At 30.8% G+C, this 12,290-nt stretch overlaps 1 protein-coding gene across 1 annotated transcript in view; it reads left to right on the plus strand.

The window, feature by feature from the left end:
* The first annotated feature begins 1,922 nt into the window (after window positions 1-1,922).
* The window catches only part of LOC145312466 (sodium-dependent nutrient amino acid transporter 1-like), a 36,527-nt gene continuing 26,159 nt past the window's right edge, over window positions 1,923-12,290 (plus strand). Inside the window, exons 1-2 of the mRNA XM_080151724.1 lie at window positions 1,923-1,996; window positions 2,183-2,334. Of these exons, the coding sequence (XP_080007850.1) occupies window positions 1,967-1,996; window positions 2,183-2,334 (182 nt within the window). The 5' untranslated portion in view covers window positions 1,923-1,966. The remainder of the gene's footprint in view (window positions 1,997-2,182; window positions 2,335-12,290) is intronic.

Raw genomic sequence — 12,290 nt, forward strand, 5'->3', positions numbered from 1 at the left:
AAATTGTGTTTTCTATGTTGTTTTGTAGTTACATTTACTGAATGAATAGTATAACATATATATAGTGTGGTCACTATATATATATTTTTTATATATTTAGCTACATACACACACACACACACACACACACACACACATATGCACACCTACAACAAGGTCAATCTACCTTTCCTTCCCTTACACACACACACACACACACACACACAGACTTTTTTACGATACATACTCATACTTTAGTTAAAGTCATCATGTTAAAGCGACAGTACTGAGCAATATCTGTCACTGGCTGTAGTTTATAGTGAATTTTAAATCATAAACACATACGTATATACGTAAACGACCACTCCCTACGATACAAAACAGGTGGAAAATAAGCAAAGCGTGAAATAATAATCGTTTAGAAATGTAGTTTAAAAAAACATTAGTGAATTATCAACAAAACCCGGTGCAAAAACTGTGAATTACTAACTTTTTAATGTGATGAACCTTAAGTTTTAGTGATATAGACAAAAAAAAATATTAAAAAGTCTAAAAATGCCTAGTCGGAAATCGTCTAAAAATTCGCATGACAACTATGGCCGCGCTTATGCGAACGGCGGGTACAACTATGGACCGCCGCAGTACGGCAGCTATAATAGATATGTCAACTCTTCAGGGATTAACATAAATCATAAAATAATATCATAAAACTTTTTAATAGCAAAGGAAACTTTTTACTCTTATCTTGGTTGGTAAATGTTACGTGTTTTGTAGGGATCTTAAGGGATAAGATAATGGGTGAACAATTTATAAACTATGATAAACCAAATAGGTATATTATGATTGTTAATGTATGTATGTAATGTTTTTTGGTCGGGGCTGGGTTGGGGTGTGGGGTTCGTTGCTCACCCGAAATTTTGACACCCTTGGGGTGTAGGGGGGTGTGAGTTTTAAGGAGGTGTAATCAGGGAGTAAGGGAGGGGACAATGGATCCAATATTCAATCTTTAGGAGTCTCAGACTTTGGGGACTGGCTTAAAGGGAATGTGCAAGAATTTAGCAGTTTCTGACTGAGTTTGGGGACTTGCGCAAGAAATGCCGTTACTCGCTATGTTAGTTTTGAATATATATAGTTTTGCAGACAGAGAGTAGTTCAAATATAAATACACGGCCCCCCTCTCATACTATATTTCACTCCCTTCATCCCCACCTCCTTTTTAAAAGTAGACGAGAAAGGGAAATGGAGAAGGGAGGTGGGGGAAATAAACAGGATAAAAAGGGGCAGGAAGGCGTGCGGGTCATATACTTGCCCATCCAGCTACACGCCTGCCTGCCCCTTTTTTCCGTGTTCACATCACTTGCCCCCAAATATCTTTTCTCTTTCCCTGTCATCTGAAGAGATCCAGGGAGATATTTCTAGTAATTAAATATAGAATGGTTATGTCAGTCTGTAATACTGGTAATCTTATTTTCAAATGATTGCTTTTTTTCTTGGAACTTTTTTCTTAGTTTATGGTTTTCTAGATTTAAGCAACAATCACTTTACAATTTCCACCATATTTTCGGGATTATTCTGGTTTTCATGGCCTTTCTTCAAAAACTCTCAAATTGAATTAATTGCCCATTGTCCCCTCCCTTACTCCCTGAGGTGTAATACAGAAAACAAGAGAGGAGTTATTTGTCGTTCAGTGCAAAAAAAACATTTGCAAAAAATCTTTTTTTTTGGGGGGGGGGAGATTAGAAAAGCAATTTATTCAGACAGACATTAAGATGTAAAAAAAAAGTGCCAAAGCCTTTTTTTTTATTTTGGTAAAGGACCGTTAATTTTTTCACGCTACCCTTAACTCTAAGGGGATAGTGAATAAGTACAATGTTCTACTACATATGTGTATTTAATATGTTCATCATATCATGAAAATTATGTTTTTGTTATCCATCCAGGTTACGGGTCGTACAATCCGTACGGAACCGTTGGGTATGGCGGCTCCATGGACAGGCGCGGAGGAGGCGGCAGTATAAGGAAAGGATTATTTACTCCACTGTTTTTAGAAGACGTATAATATTTTTCGGTGTTATTCTTTTTTAAAAAAATATAGTTTGTCAATATATTTTTGTCAGTTTAATAAGAAATTATCCATAATCTTTATAATTCAATTTCATTCAAAATAAAATATGTTTAAAAAACCTGAAGTAAATAACTTATCAGAGATGGGTTGTATCCTGACCCCTATCGGAGGGGAGGTTACGAGCAGCAGGGTGCTGCAGTACCCTATTATAATGGGGGAGGGTTGGAGGACAAGTGGAGACACACCTACCCATATGTGCCAACCAGCTATAACTATCATCACTCTTCCAGGTAAGATTTTATTCATCCAGCTACTTATCTGGATAATCTATACTTAAGATGATAAGTCTTGAACCAGAGTTTTATTTTAAAAGCATAAAAAATAAAATAGTATAATAGTAGTTAATTAGCTCCTTTTTATAAGTCAAGCCCAGAGGAAACAGCAGAATGAATCCATACTTATTTAAACCTTTGTAGTATACTTTTTTCTAAACATCATTTTTAATGATAATTCTATGCTACTTTTGAACATATTTGTCCTGGCTGTAAATGTATAACAAGAAAAGATTTAAATTATTGTTTAAAATTTCAAATACATTAAATTATTACAGAAAGTTTAAAAATGTATATTAAATAATTAATGCTCGATTGAAATTAATCCTTCTATTCTTAATTTCAAGTTATTAGATCATAAATTTAATATTTAATTTGGCGAATCAAATTTCTTTGTGTTTGGAAAGCTAAAGCAATTCAAGTATTATATAAAATTATATAAAAATCCTCACAATTTATTCTTTTCGTGAAAAAATAGGATTGATAAAAGCAACAGAACAACTTGTTTTAGAATGATATACAAATAACGTACAGAAGAAGTTATATCTCCCATAACAAACATATAGTTCCTTAAGTAAAATTATCTGTTATAAACCTAATCAAAGTACAGTAAAAGAAATTTTGCTTTAAGCAAAATGTCCATTAATTAGAATAACAACTGTAAGAATATTACAGACCAAGGAGATACGAGATATGACATGCACCTGATTTACAAGTCTTGAATTTGAAATGATTTTAAGCTAACCAAAGTAGCTGCTTAGATACGTGTCTTTACTTTTTAAAAGCGAAGCTTTTCTATAATTAGGGTCGGTCCGTACGTCCGAGAGAGTTAGCTTTTATTCGTTAATTTAGGCATGTTAGAATTGTCCTATCAAACTTTGCATGGTGATTCCTGTAGTAGTTAGGTACGAGTTGGAAAGCATAGCAACTCTATAATTATTACCAGAATGTCCGTACGTCCATTTTAAACATGTTGATTTTTTTCCTTTTTTAATAAAAATTTGTTATGTGATAAAAACATCCGATTGATCTGATTTTTTGATTACTGATTCCTATTAAAATAAGGTACAATATTATAAGCGAAGCATCTCTATAATCAAGTATTAAAAATGTCAGTATGTCCTTAAACAGAATTCTGTATTTAAGAAGTTTTGCAACAAATTTACGTTGGTATAATTTTGTCAAACCTTATATTTTCATATTTTGTATATTCAGTTCTGACACTCAACAAAAGTTAATGTTCGTCTGTCATATCGTTTCAGAGCTTCGCCTTTATGGATGTTGTCATCCTTGTTACGTTTTAATTAGTATCCTTTTTTCAGCTGTTACCTTCGCTATATATTCTTTAAATGTACATATGTATAAAATCTAAATGTACATATTAACATAGCCTAGGTGCGCTAAAGCACCGAAAACAAGAAATAAAGGGGTGTTCCTATAATGTGACGGAATTTAACAAAAATACATCTTTCTAATAATCAACAATGAAATATTTAAGTTTTAGCCGTCTCAATTTATGATTACTAATTGATAAAAACAAATCGGGTATAGTTTTAGATTTTTACCCTAAATTATTGAAGTTACAAGAGATTAAAAGTTAAATATTTTCTTATGAATTTTCTTGGACAATAAACTAATCCCACCATTTTGATGATTATATTTTGTTATAGTTGAGAGGAGGGTCTAAAATGTAAATCAATTATTATCTCCTCGTTCTTTTCGTTACCAAAATTTGCTAAAACTTCTCCTAATTTTTTAAACTATATTATGTGCACATTTTACTGTGAGGCTTCCGCGTAGGTTCAGGTTTTTGAGCACAACCACCATTCAAAGGACACTAGTGCATTTTTCTATAAGTTTTTTAACAAAGGATGAATTATGGGTAATTCTTATCCATTTTGGCTATCTCATAAATTTGCCTGTGGTAGCATGGAATTAGATTGTTTTTTATGTGTTATTTTTAACTGTGATAGGACAATTTGTGATGAATTAATCTTCTATGAGAATAAAGTTAATACACACAAACTTTAACCTATTTGGACTGGAGAAATATAAAAAAATACTATTTTCTCTTATTCTAATAATTCAAACCAGCCTAAGACGAAAAATAATCTATAATGATTATGATTCCATCGTTCTTTCTAAAAATCTAGAAAAAAAATAAAACTAAGGATTTAGTAAAAACCCTTTAGTTTTTATTTCAATAATTCCAATTCAAATTTTGGTAATATTGAAATTATTTTTAATTCTAATGGAAGTTTGCAAAGTGTCCTTTAAGATCAGGCCATCTTAAATGGCAATGACCAATACTTAACATTTTTTATGTGATCATTTTTATATGCCTTTCACAAACACTCCATTTAAAAAAAATAAAGTGTATAAATGGAAAAATATTGTCCTTCATGTACAATTTGTCAATGGGCAAGTATTGGTCACTAAGAATGGCACTGCAAGTGATTTCTTGCAGTTTGAATAAATATTCATACAATGCACTGCTATTAACATCATTTCTTATTTGCCTCCAACCATTGACGGTTGAATTAATCTACATCACATTCTCTCCCCTACAATTATCCAGCTACATAATATAGATTTTTAAACATATGTTAAAATACAAGAAAATATGAGCATTGTTCAAGTATTTTTAAAGTAAGTCTCAAAATTATTTAAAGAAGATATTTTTTCAAGGATGAAGGGTATATTGAACTGTAAAGCATTATTAGGGATGTACATTAACTTTTGTCTATTGTCTTATACCTTAAGATCTCTGAATTTTTAAAAAGGTAAAAGATCGGGTAAACAATCAAAGAATTACAATGATTATATGATTTTGAATTGTAAAATATTGTTACTTTTACAATGATCTTATGTTGATATGGATCAACTACAGTTGACGGTAAAAATATTCCTGGTAACGAATATTTCCAAAAATCTATGATTTTTAAGGCAGTTAGCTGCCAAACGGCTAAACACACAGATCATGCCCGCACACTGTTTTAAGCGGCATAAGAAGGCCTACAAATAATCTGGAATAGCCATAAATTAATAATTCATAATTATCTCACAGTGCAGATAAATGCGCGAAAAAGACCTATTTTTCTTCTGTGAAGCTTTCCCTGTGCATAATTTTATCTTGGCTATTCCAGATTATTTGTAGTCCTTCTTATGCCGCTTAAAATGGTGTGCGGGTATGATCTGTACGTTCAGCCGTTTAGCAGCTAGCAGCGTTTAAAATTCATAGATTTTTGGAAATATTCGTTACCAGGAATATTTTTACCGTCAACTGTAGTTGATCCATATCAACATAAGATCATTGTAAAAGTAACAATATGCTTTTGAATTATCAGGGGGTATTTTACAATTCAAAATCATATAATCATTGTAATTCTTTGATTGTTTACCCGATCTTTTACCTTTTTAAAAATTCAGAGATCTTAAGGTATAAGACAATAGACAAAAGTTAATGTACATCCCTAATAATGCTTTACAGTCCGATGTACCCTTCATTTTTGGAAACATTCGTTACCAAGAATATTTTACCGTGAACTGCAGTTGATCCGTTGAGATCATACCGGTCCTTAAATTTGATAGTGGGTATTATGGATCTATAGAGATAAAACAATGGTCAATAAATTGATGTACATTCCAATAATGACAAACAAAGTTACCCCTTCTGTAGATTAAAATTAGTAGTTAAAACGTTTGAACACTCAAATTGATAAACTAGCCTGAAAAAGTTAGTAAAAATCCCCAAATTTGTTAAGTTAACGAATAAGAAAAAGTTATTATAAAACTTGGGGGCTAGGGTAATAAACATTAAACAGCCCATTGTCTCCCTTCTCCATCTCTCTCTCTCTCTCTCTCTCTCTCTCTCTCTCTCTCTCTCTCTCTCTCTCTCTCTCTCTCTCTCTCTCTCTCTCTCTCTCTCTCTCTCTCTCTCTCTCTCTCTCTCTCTCTCTCTATCTCTCTCTGGGAAGGTATACTCCAAAATTGTCTCATAAAGATGATTGCACTTAAATAAATTGAGTCTTTAGTGAAACAAGAAAAAGGTAGAATACAATTCATTTTAAAAGCTATATATGAAAATAATATACCATAAAAACATGCATCTTTACTTTTAACATTAACAAAAGGTTTTGAATGGCCAAGTATTACTTTAAAAAAAAATTCTTTCTTTTTTTCAATAAAAGGCATGTTATCTTTTTGACATCAAAAAAAGGAATTTTATTGCACAAATAATATTTAATACAAGAATAATTATGTCCGTATGTAGTGTACAAATGAACTCGTTTTTACGATACAAAGTAAATTACTGACAAAAAGTGTAAAAACATAATTTTGGGTTGAAGATTCTTTAAATAAATTTATCCGAGTATAAACTGTCTGAAAAAAACCCGAAGAATTATAATGTAAAGATAGTTTTAGTTTGCTAACTCTATCAACAGCATAAATATAAAGCGAAACCATTGTGATTGTACTTGTTGAGCAGCTGTGCTCCTAAAAAGATGCAAATTTAAACAAGCTAATTGGCAAGGAGTAAATGCATAGATATGCAAATTATCTTTTCTTTTTTTAACATTGGCACGCAAAAAAATAATATTGTTGGATGCATTATAGGGTAAAATGAAATTTTTTTGTAAAGGATAGCCATGTATAAAAGACAATTGTAAAGTTTATGTGCTCTAACAAAATAATTACATATACTCCGATACCGCACTTGACAGTTTAAAATCCGGGATCTAAAGGAATAAGACAATGGCCGTTAAATTGATGTACATCCCCAAAGATCATACGCAAACTAACTCCTTTTGTAGATTAAAATTAGTGGTTGAAACGTTTGAACACTCAACTTAATGAAGCAACCAATCAAAATTCACTGTAGCACCCAAAGTTGTTAAGCCAACGAATAAGAAAACGCTATTGAAATATTTGGTGACTCTCTCTGCTTTTAAATATTTTTTTAAATGAGGACTGGAGAAATTTGAAGGCGGGGAGCGCCAACAAAAACCGGACACTTCTTGTTAGAATTTTAAAAATGGTAAATCACAAAATAATTCTTAAATTGCATAATTGGTTAGTAATAGTCGGCTATTTTATATTTGTGTGTGGAGGTGTTTACATATCAATGTTAATCTAAAATGGATAAAAGGTCTAACAAGATAAATGAAAGGTTGTATTTTAATTTACTTTTACATTAATTAATGTTGAAGTTTAATTTAATTAAGTATTAAATTAAATCCTATTTTTGAAATCTATTGTATTGAAAAGAATCGTTTTGGAAGATTTTTTTTATTTTAAAACCATTGTAGAATCTTAAATGTCGTCGTAGTGTACAATCTATTTTTATCGAATAATGTTTTTATTTTTAACATATATCAATGTGAAAAAACTATCCTATATAAATAAAGTGACACATTGAATGTTATTTTATAAACGTCAGGATTGATCGTTATAAATTTGATTTAAATTGCTTAATTGACTATCTTAATATTATAACACTTCGTTTTTTTTAAGAGTTTATAGTCGGATAATAGTTATTTCTTTCATCGTATTATAAACGGCTTTCCGCGGATATAGAATGAACAATTATAAGATTAAAACCAGTTTTTTAGCCCCGAGGTGCCGAAGGAACGGTCTATACAAACTGGTTTTAATCTTATAATTGTACATTTTTATATTCGTAGAAAGCTGGATATATAATACGATGCTAGACATAGTTTTTTCGTATGGATGAGAACCGGTTCCTATCCACTGGATACGAATGAATACGAGAATAGTTATTTCTCGTATCGTATTATAAACGGCTTTCCGCGGATATAGAATGTACAATTATAGGATTAAAACTAGTTTTTTAGCCCCGAGGTGCCGGAGGCACCGGCTAAAAAAACTGGTTTTAATCTTATGATTGTACATTTCTATATTCGTAGAAAACTGGATATAATACGATGCTAGACATAGTTTTTTCGTATGGATGAGAACCGGTTCCTATCCACCGGATTCGAATGAATACGAGAAATTAATTTAAAGAATCTTAATTTTTTTTGCTATTAGGCTATTTGAAAGAGTCGGTTAGGAAGAATGCACTGTAGTTATAATAAAAAAGTCTATACCAAACTTTATGATATAAATATAATCAATAAAAAATTTGTTGTAGCTTTATTTAAAACTCGTTATAAAAAAAGCAAATTATTTTTGTTGCCAAATTACTATAAAATCAATCTGAATGAATATTGTTCTTTTAACCTGTTAAAAATGTTGGTATTATAATTTATAAGTTTAAGTTTACATAGTATTCAAAAGAATGGTCATCATTTTATTATTTTCTTTTTTAAATTGTTTAAAAATTTGATCTGGATAATACTGTAAGACTATATTTGTCTTAATGTAAAATTATAGAAAATTTTACTGTGTTAGTAATTGTCGGAGAAAAATACTATAAATTAAATATTTTTCATATAGTTTTAAGTAAAATTTTAAATTTTTTGTGTAAAAAAGACCATCAAATAAACTGGTTTATTATATTGCTATGACTATCACATTAAGAAGTAATTGTAGCTGAAACACAAATAAATTGGAGTTGGGCTTTTAGTGCTCGAAAAGCCCCTTGAAGGAAATCACTGAAAAATTATATTTTCTATTTAAATAACAATTTGGCAGAATGATATACTATGAATGATGCTGTAATTTTGCAAATGAAATTTATTTATCAAGATTACGTAAATTGCATCATAATTTATTTACATAAAAATTATGCAAATATTTAAAATAGAAGATTTTGAGCAATGATCCAAAAAATTTTAAGAATTTAATTTTCTGTTTTACCTTTTTGGCTAGAATTTTGAAGTTGTTTACTCTTAAAATATCTACTATTTAATTTCAGATTGTATTAGATTAATTAGCTTTTGATATTTAAAAAAAGTTTTCGGTTCAATAATTCTAAATTCCATCTGTATATAAAGTGTTTGCGTTAAGATAATTCTAGATTGTATTTTCTTTAGTCTACCTATTCATGTTCAAAATACTTTGTAGTAAGATTATTTTGTTAAAATTTGAGCTTGAATTACCCTTTTGTTGTGTTTATGGTTTTATTTTTGGTTCTATAACGGAAATGTGTCATAAAAATACGAAGAAACAAAAGTTTTGTCTCAAGTGTTTTTATTAGAAACAACGAATTAAAATACTTTTCATCTTCCGTGAGTAAGAGTCCATAGAACCCACCGTTTAGGTTTGTGACAACATAAGTTATGGTTTTCCAAACTATTAAAAGCGAAGCTTTTCTATAATTAGGGTCGGTCCGTCCGTACGTCCGTCCGTCCGTACGTCCGTCCGTCCGTACGTCCGTAACGGATAGCTTTTTCCGTTAATTTAGGCATGTTAGAATTGTCCTATCGATTTCAAATTTTGCATGGTGATTCCTTTAGTAGTTAGGTACGATTTAGAAAGCGTAGCAACTCTATAATCATTACCAAAATGTCCGTACGTCCATTTTAAACATGTTGATTTTTTTACTTTTTTAACAACAAATTTTTATGTGATCAAATCATCGGATTGATCTGATTTTTGGTATATTGATTCCTGGGACAACAAAGTATAATGTAATAAGCAAAGCAACTCTATAATCAAGTCCTAAAAATGTAAGTATGTCCATAAAAATTATCCTGTATCAAGCAGTTTTACAACAAATTTACTTTCAATTTTGCTTTGACTCTTATAAATTTATATTATGATAATTATTAAGTTCTAACACTATACAAGTGTTAATGTCCGTTTGTTCTACCGTTTCAGTGCTTCGCTTTTATGGATGTTGTCATCCTTGTTTTGTAATAAACAATTTAAAATTTGGCATGTTAGTGAGTAATTTTGGTAAACAAGAACAAAAATAAAAAGATGTAAGGGAAACTGTCTCGATATAATAAATATTAGAATAGTTGAGATATACCTCTATAATAATGACATAGCTTTAAAATATTCTGGCTATGTTTTCATCTTTTGTAAAACACCTTAAAGAAATGTCCTAAATAATTCCACCTACTGGCCATGTATTTTAGTTTTTTTTTAAATCTCTCTTATTAAAAGCGAAGCTTTTCTATAATTAGGGTCGGTCCGTCCGTACGTCCGTCCGTACGTCCGTAACGGATAGCTTTTTTCGTTAATTTTGGCATGTTAGAATTGTCCTATCGATTTCAAATTTTGCATGGTGATTCCTTTAGTAGTTAGGTACGATTTAGAAAGCGTAGCAACTCTATAATCATCACCAAAATGTCCGTACGTCTATTTTAAACATGTTGATTTTTTTACTTTTTTAACAACAAATTTTTATGTGATCTAATCATCCGATTGATCTGATTTTTGGTATATTAATTCCTGGGACAACAAAGTATAATTTGATAAGCGAAGCAACTCTATAATCAAGTCCTAAAAATGTAAGTATGTCCATAAACATTATCCTGAACCAAGCAGTTTTTCAACAAATTTACTTACAATTTTGCTTTGACTCTTATACATTTATATTATGATTATTCAGTTATGACACTATACATGTGTTAATGTCCGTTTGTCCTACCGCTTCAGTGCTTCGCTTTTATGGATGTTGTCATCCTTGTTAAAACATTAATTACGGGAAACCTACAATTCCTTCTCTATATGTATATGAAACTAGGAGCGAGGCCACTATTATATAAAAATAATAGGATGTTGGTCTCTGTGTCTGTAGCTTAAGAAATCTTTAACTTCTCGATCGAAACTCTTTCTCTTCACATTAAAGCTTCTTATAGGTCTACGAAAGGTTTAAAACTATTTTGTGTGAGGGCACTTCTCCTTCACCCCTGAAAAAAATATCCCCACCTGAAAAAAGTTTTTTTTTACATTTTTTTACTAAATGGGAAAAGTTGAGGTTCGACTTCCTCCAACCATCTCTTAAGTGCCCTTTTAGGCCTCAAGTGGCTTGGCCTGGCCACTATAGTAATATATGTATATGATATATTGAGAAAACCTACCAATTGTATTAAGAAAAATATGTGTCTACTTTTAATGCAACTGTCATAAAAAATAAAAAAAGTTAAAATTTACAGTTGCGGCAGTTACAGCCAGGTTACTAAGGTTGGCTGCGGGTTGCCGTGGCTAACAGTGAGGCTTATCAATTAGCTAACAGTAGAACTTATGGATTGCTTAGACGTTGTGCGGTGTCTGGCGTCTGAGTTAAAATTTTGTGGCGGCAGCTACATTTTCAGAATTTGCCTAAAGATCCTATAATCAAAAAAAAAAAAAAATTTAAACAAGTTGTAAAAAACGAACAAATCGAATTTGTTATTTATTTTCCCAGGGATTAGAAATAAGACAATCAATAGATTTTTCCACGCAATTTGTTGGTGTAAGATTTTGCCTTTGGAATCTAGATACCCAACTTGACATAAAATGTGTAGATTGAAATAAATTTCACCTTTAATTGTCCTATCCCTTGTTGGATACTACAAACAAATAATGGGAAATTAATTTCTTTTCTTACGACTACACAATCAATTTGATAATAAGTTTTCCCACTTATCATCACTTAAAATCTTAGTAATGGCGGTTTAAATGATTCTCAATATTTATTCTCCAAGATATGGATAGTAGAGGAGGTTATTTTTTAGCAGCGCTGTTACTCTGTAATTAAGGCAAGTTTGTCCACTTGAAAATTGAATTTAGAAGCTCTTTACAGTGCCTATAAAAAAGTTATACAAAGATAGGCGAATACACAAAATAACTAATAGCAGGCCATTTTAATTGACCAATGGTCAGTATATAAGAAATTCATGACTTAAATTGCTTTAAATCGAATAAGTAACGATAATATCATATATAGTGATTTATTGACAATACCTACTTGATATACATTAGTGTATTTTTTTTTTCAAAATTGTTTAAAGACATAC

Source organism: Acartia tonsa, chromosome 2 (genome assembly GCF_053477335.1).
Source record: "Acartia tonsa isolate MP-2025a chromosome 2, ASM5347733v1, whole genome shotgun sequence".
NCBI lineage: Eukaryota > Metazoa > Arthropoda > Copepoda > Calanoida > Acartiidae > Acartia > Acartia tonsa.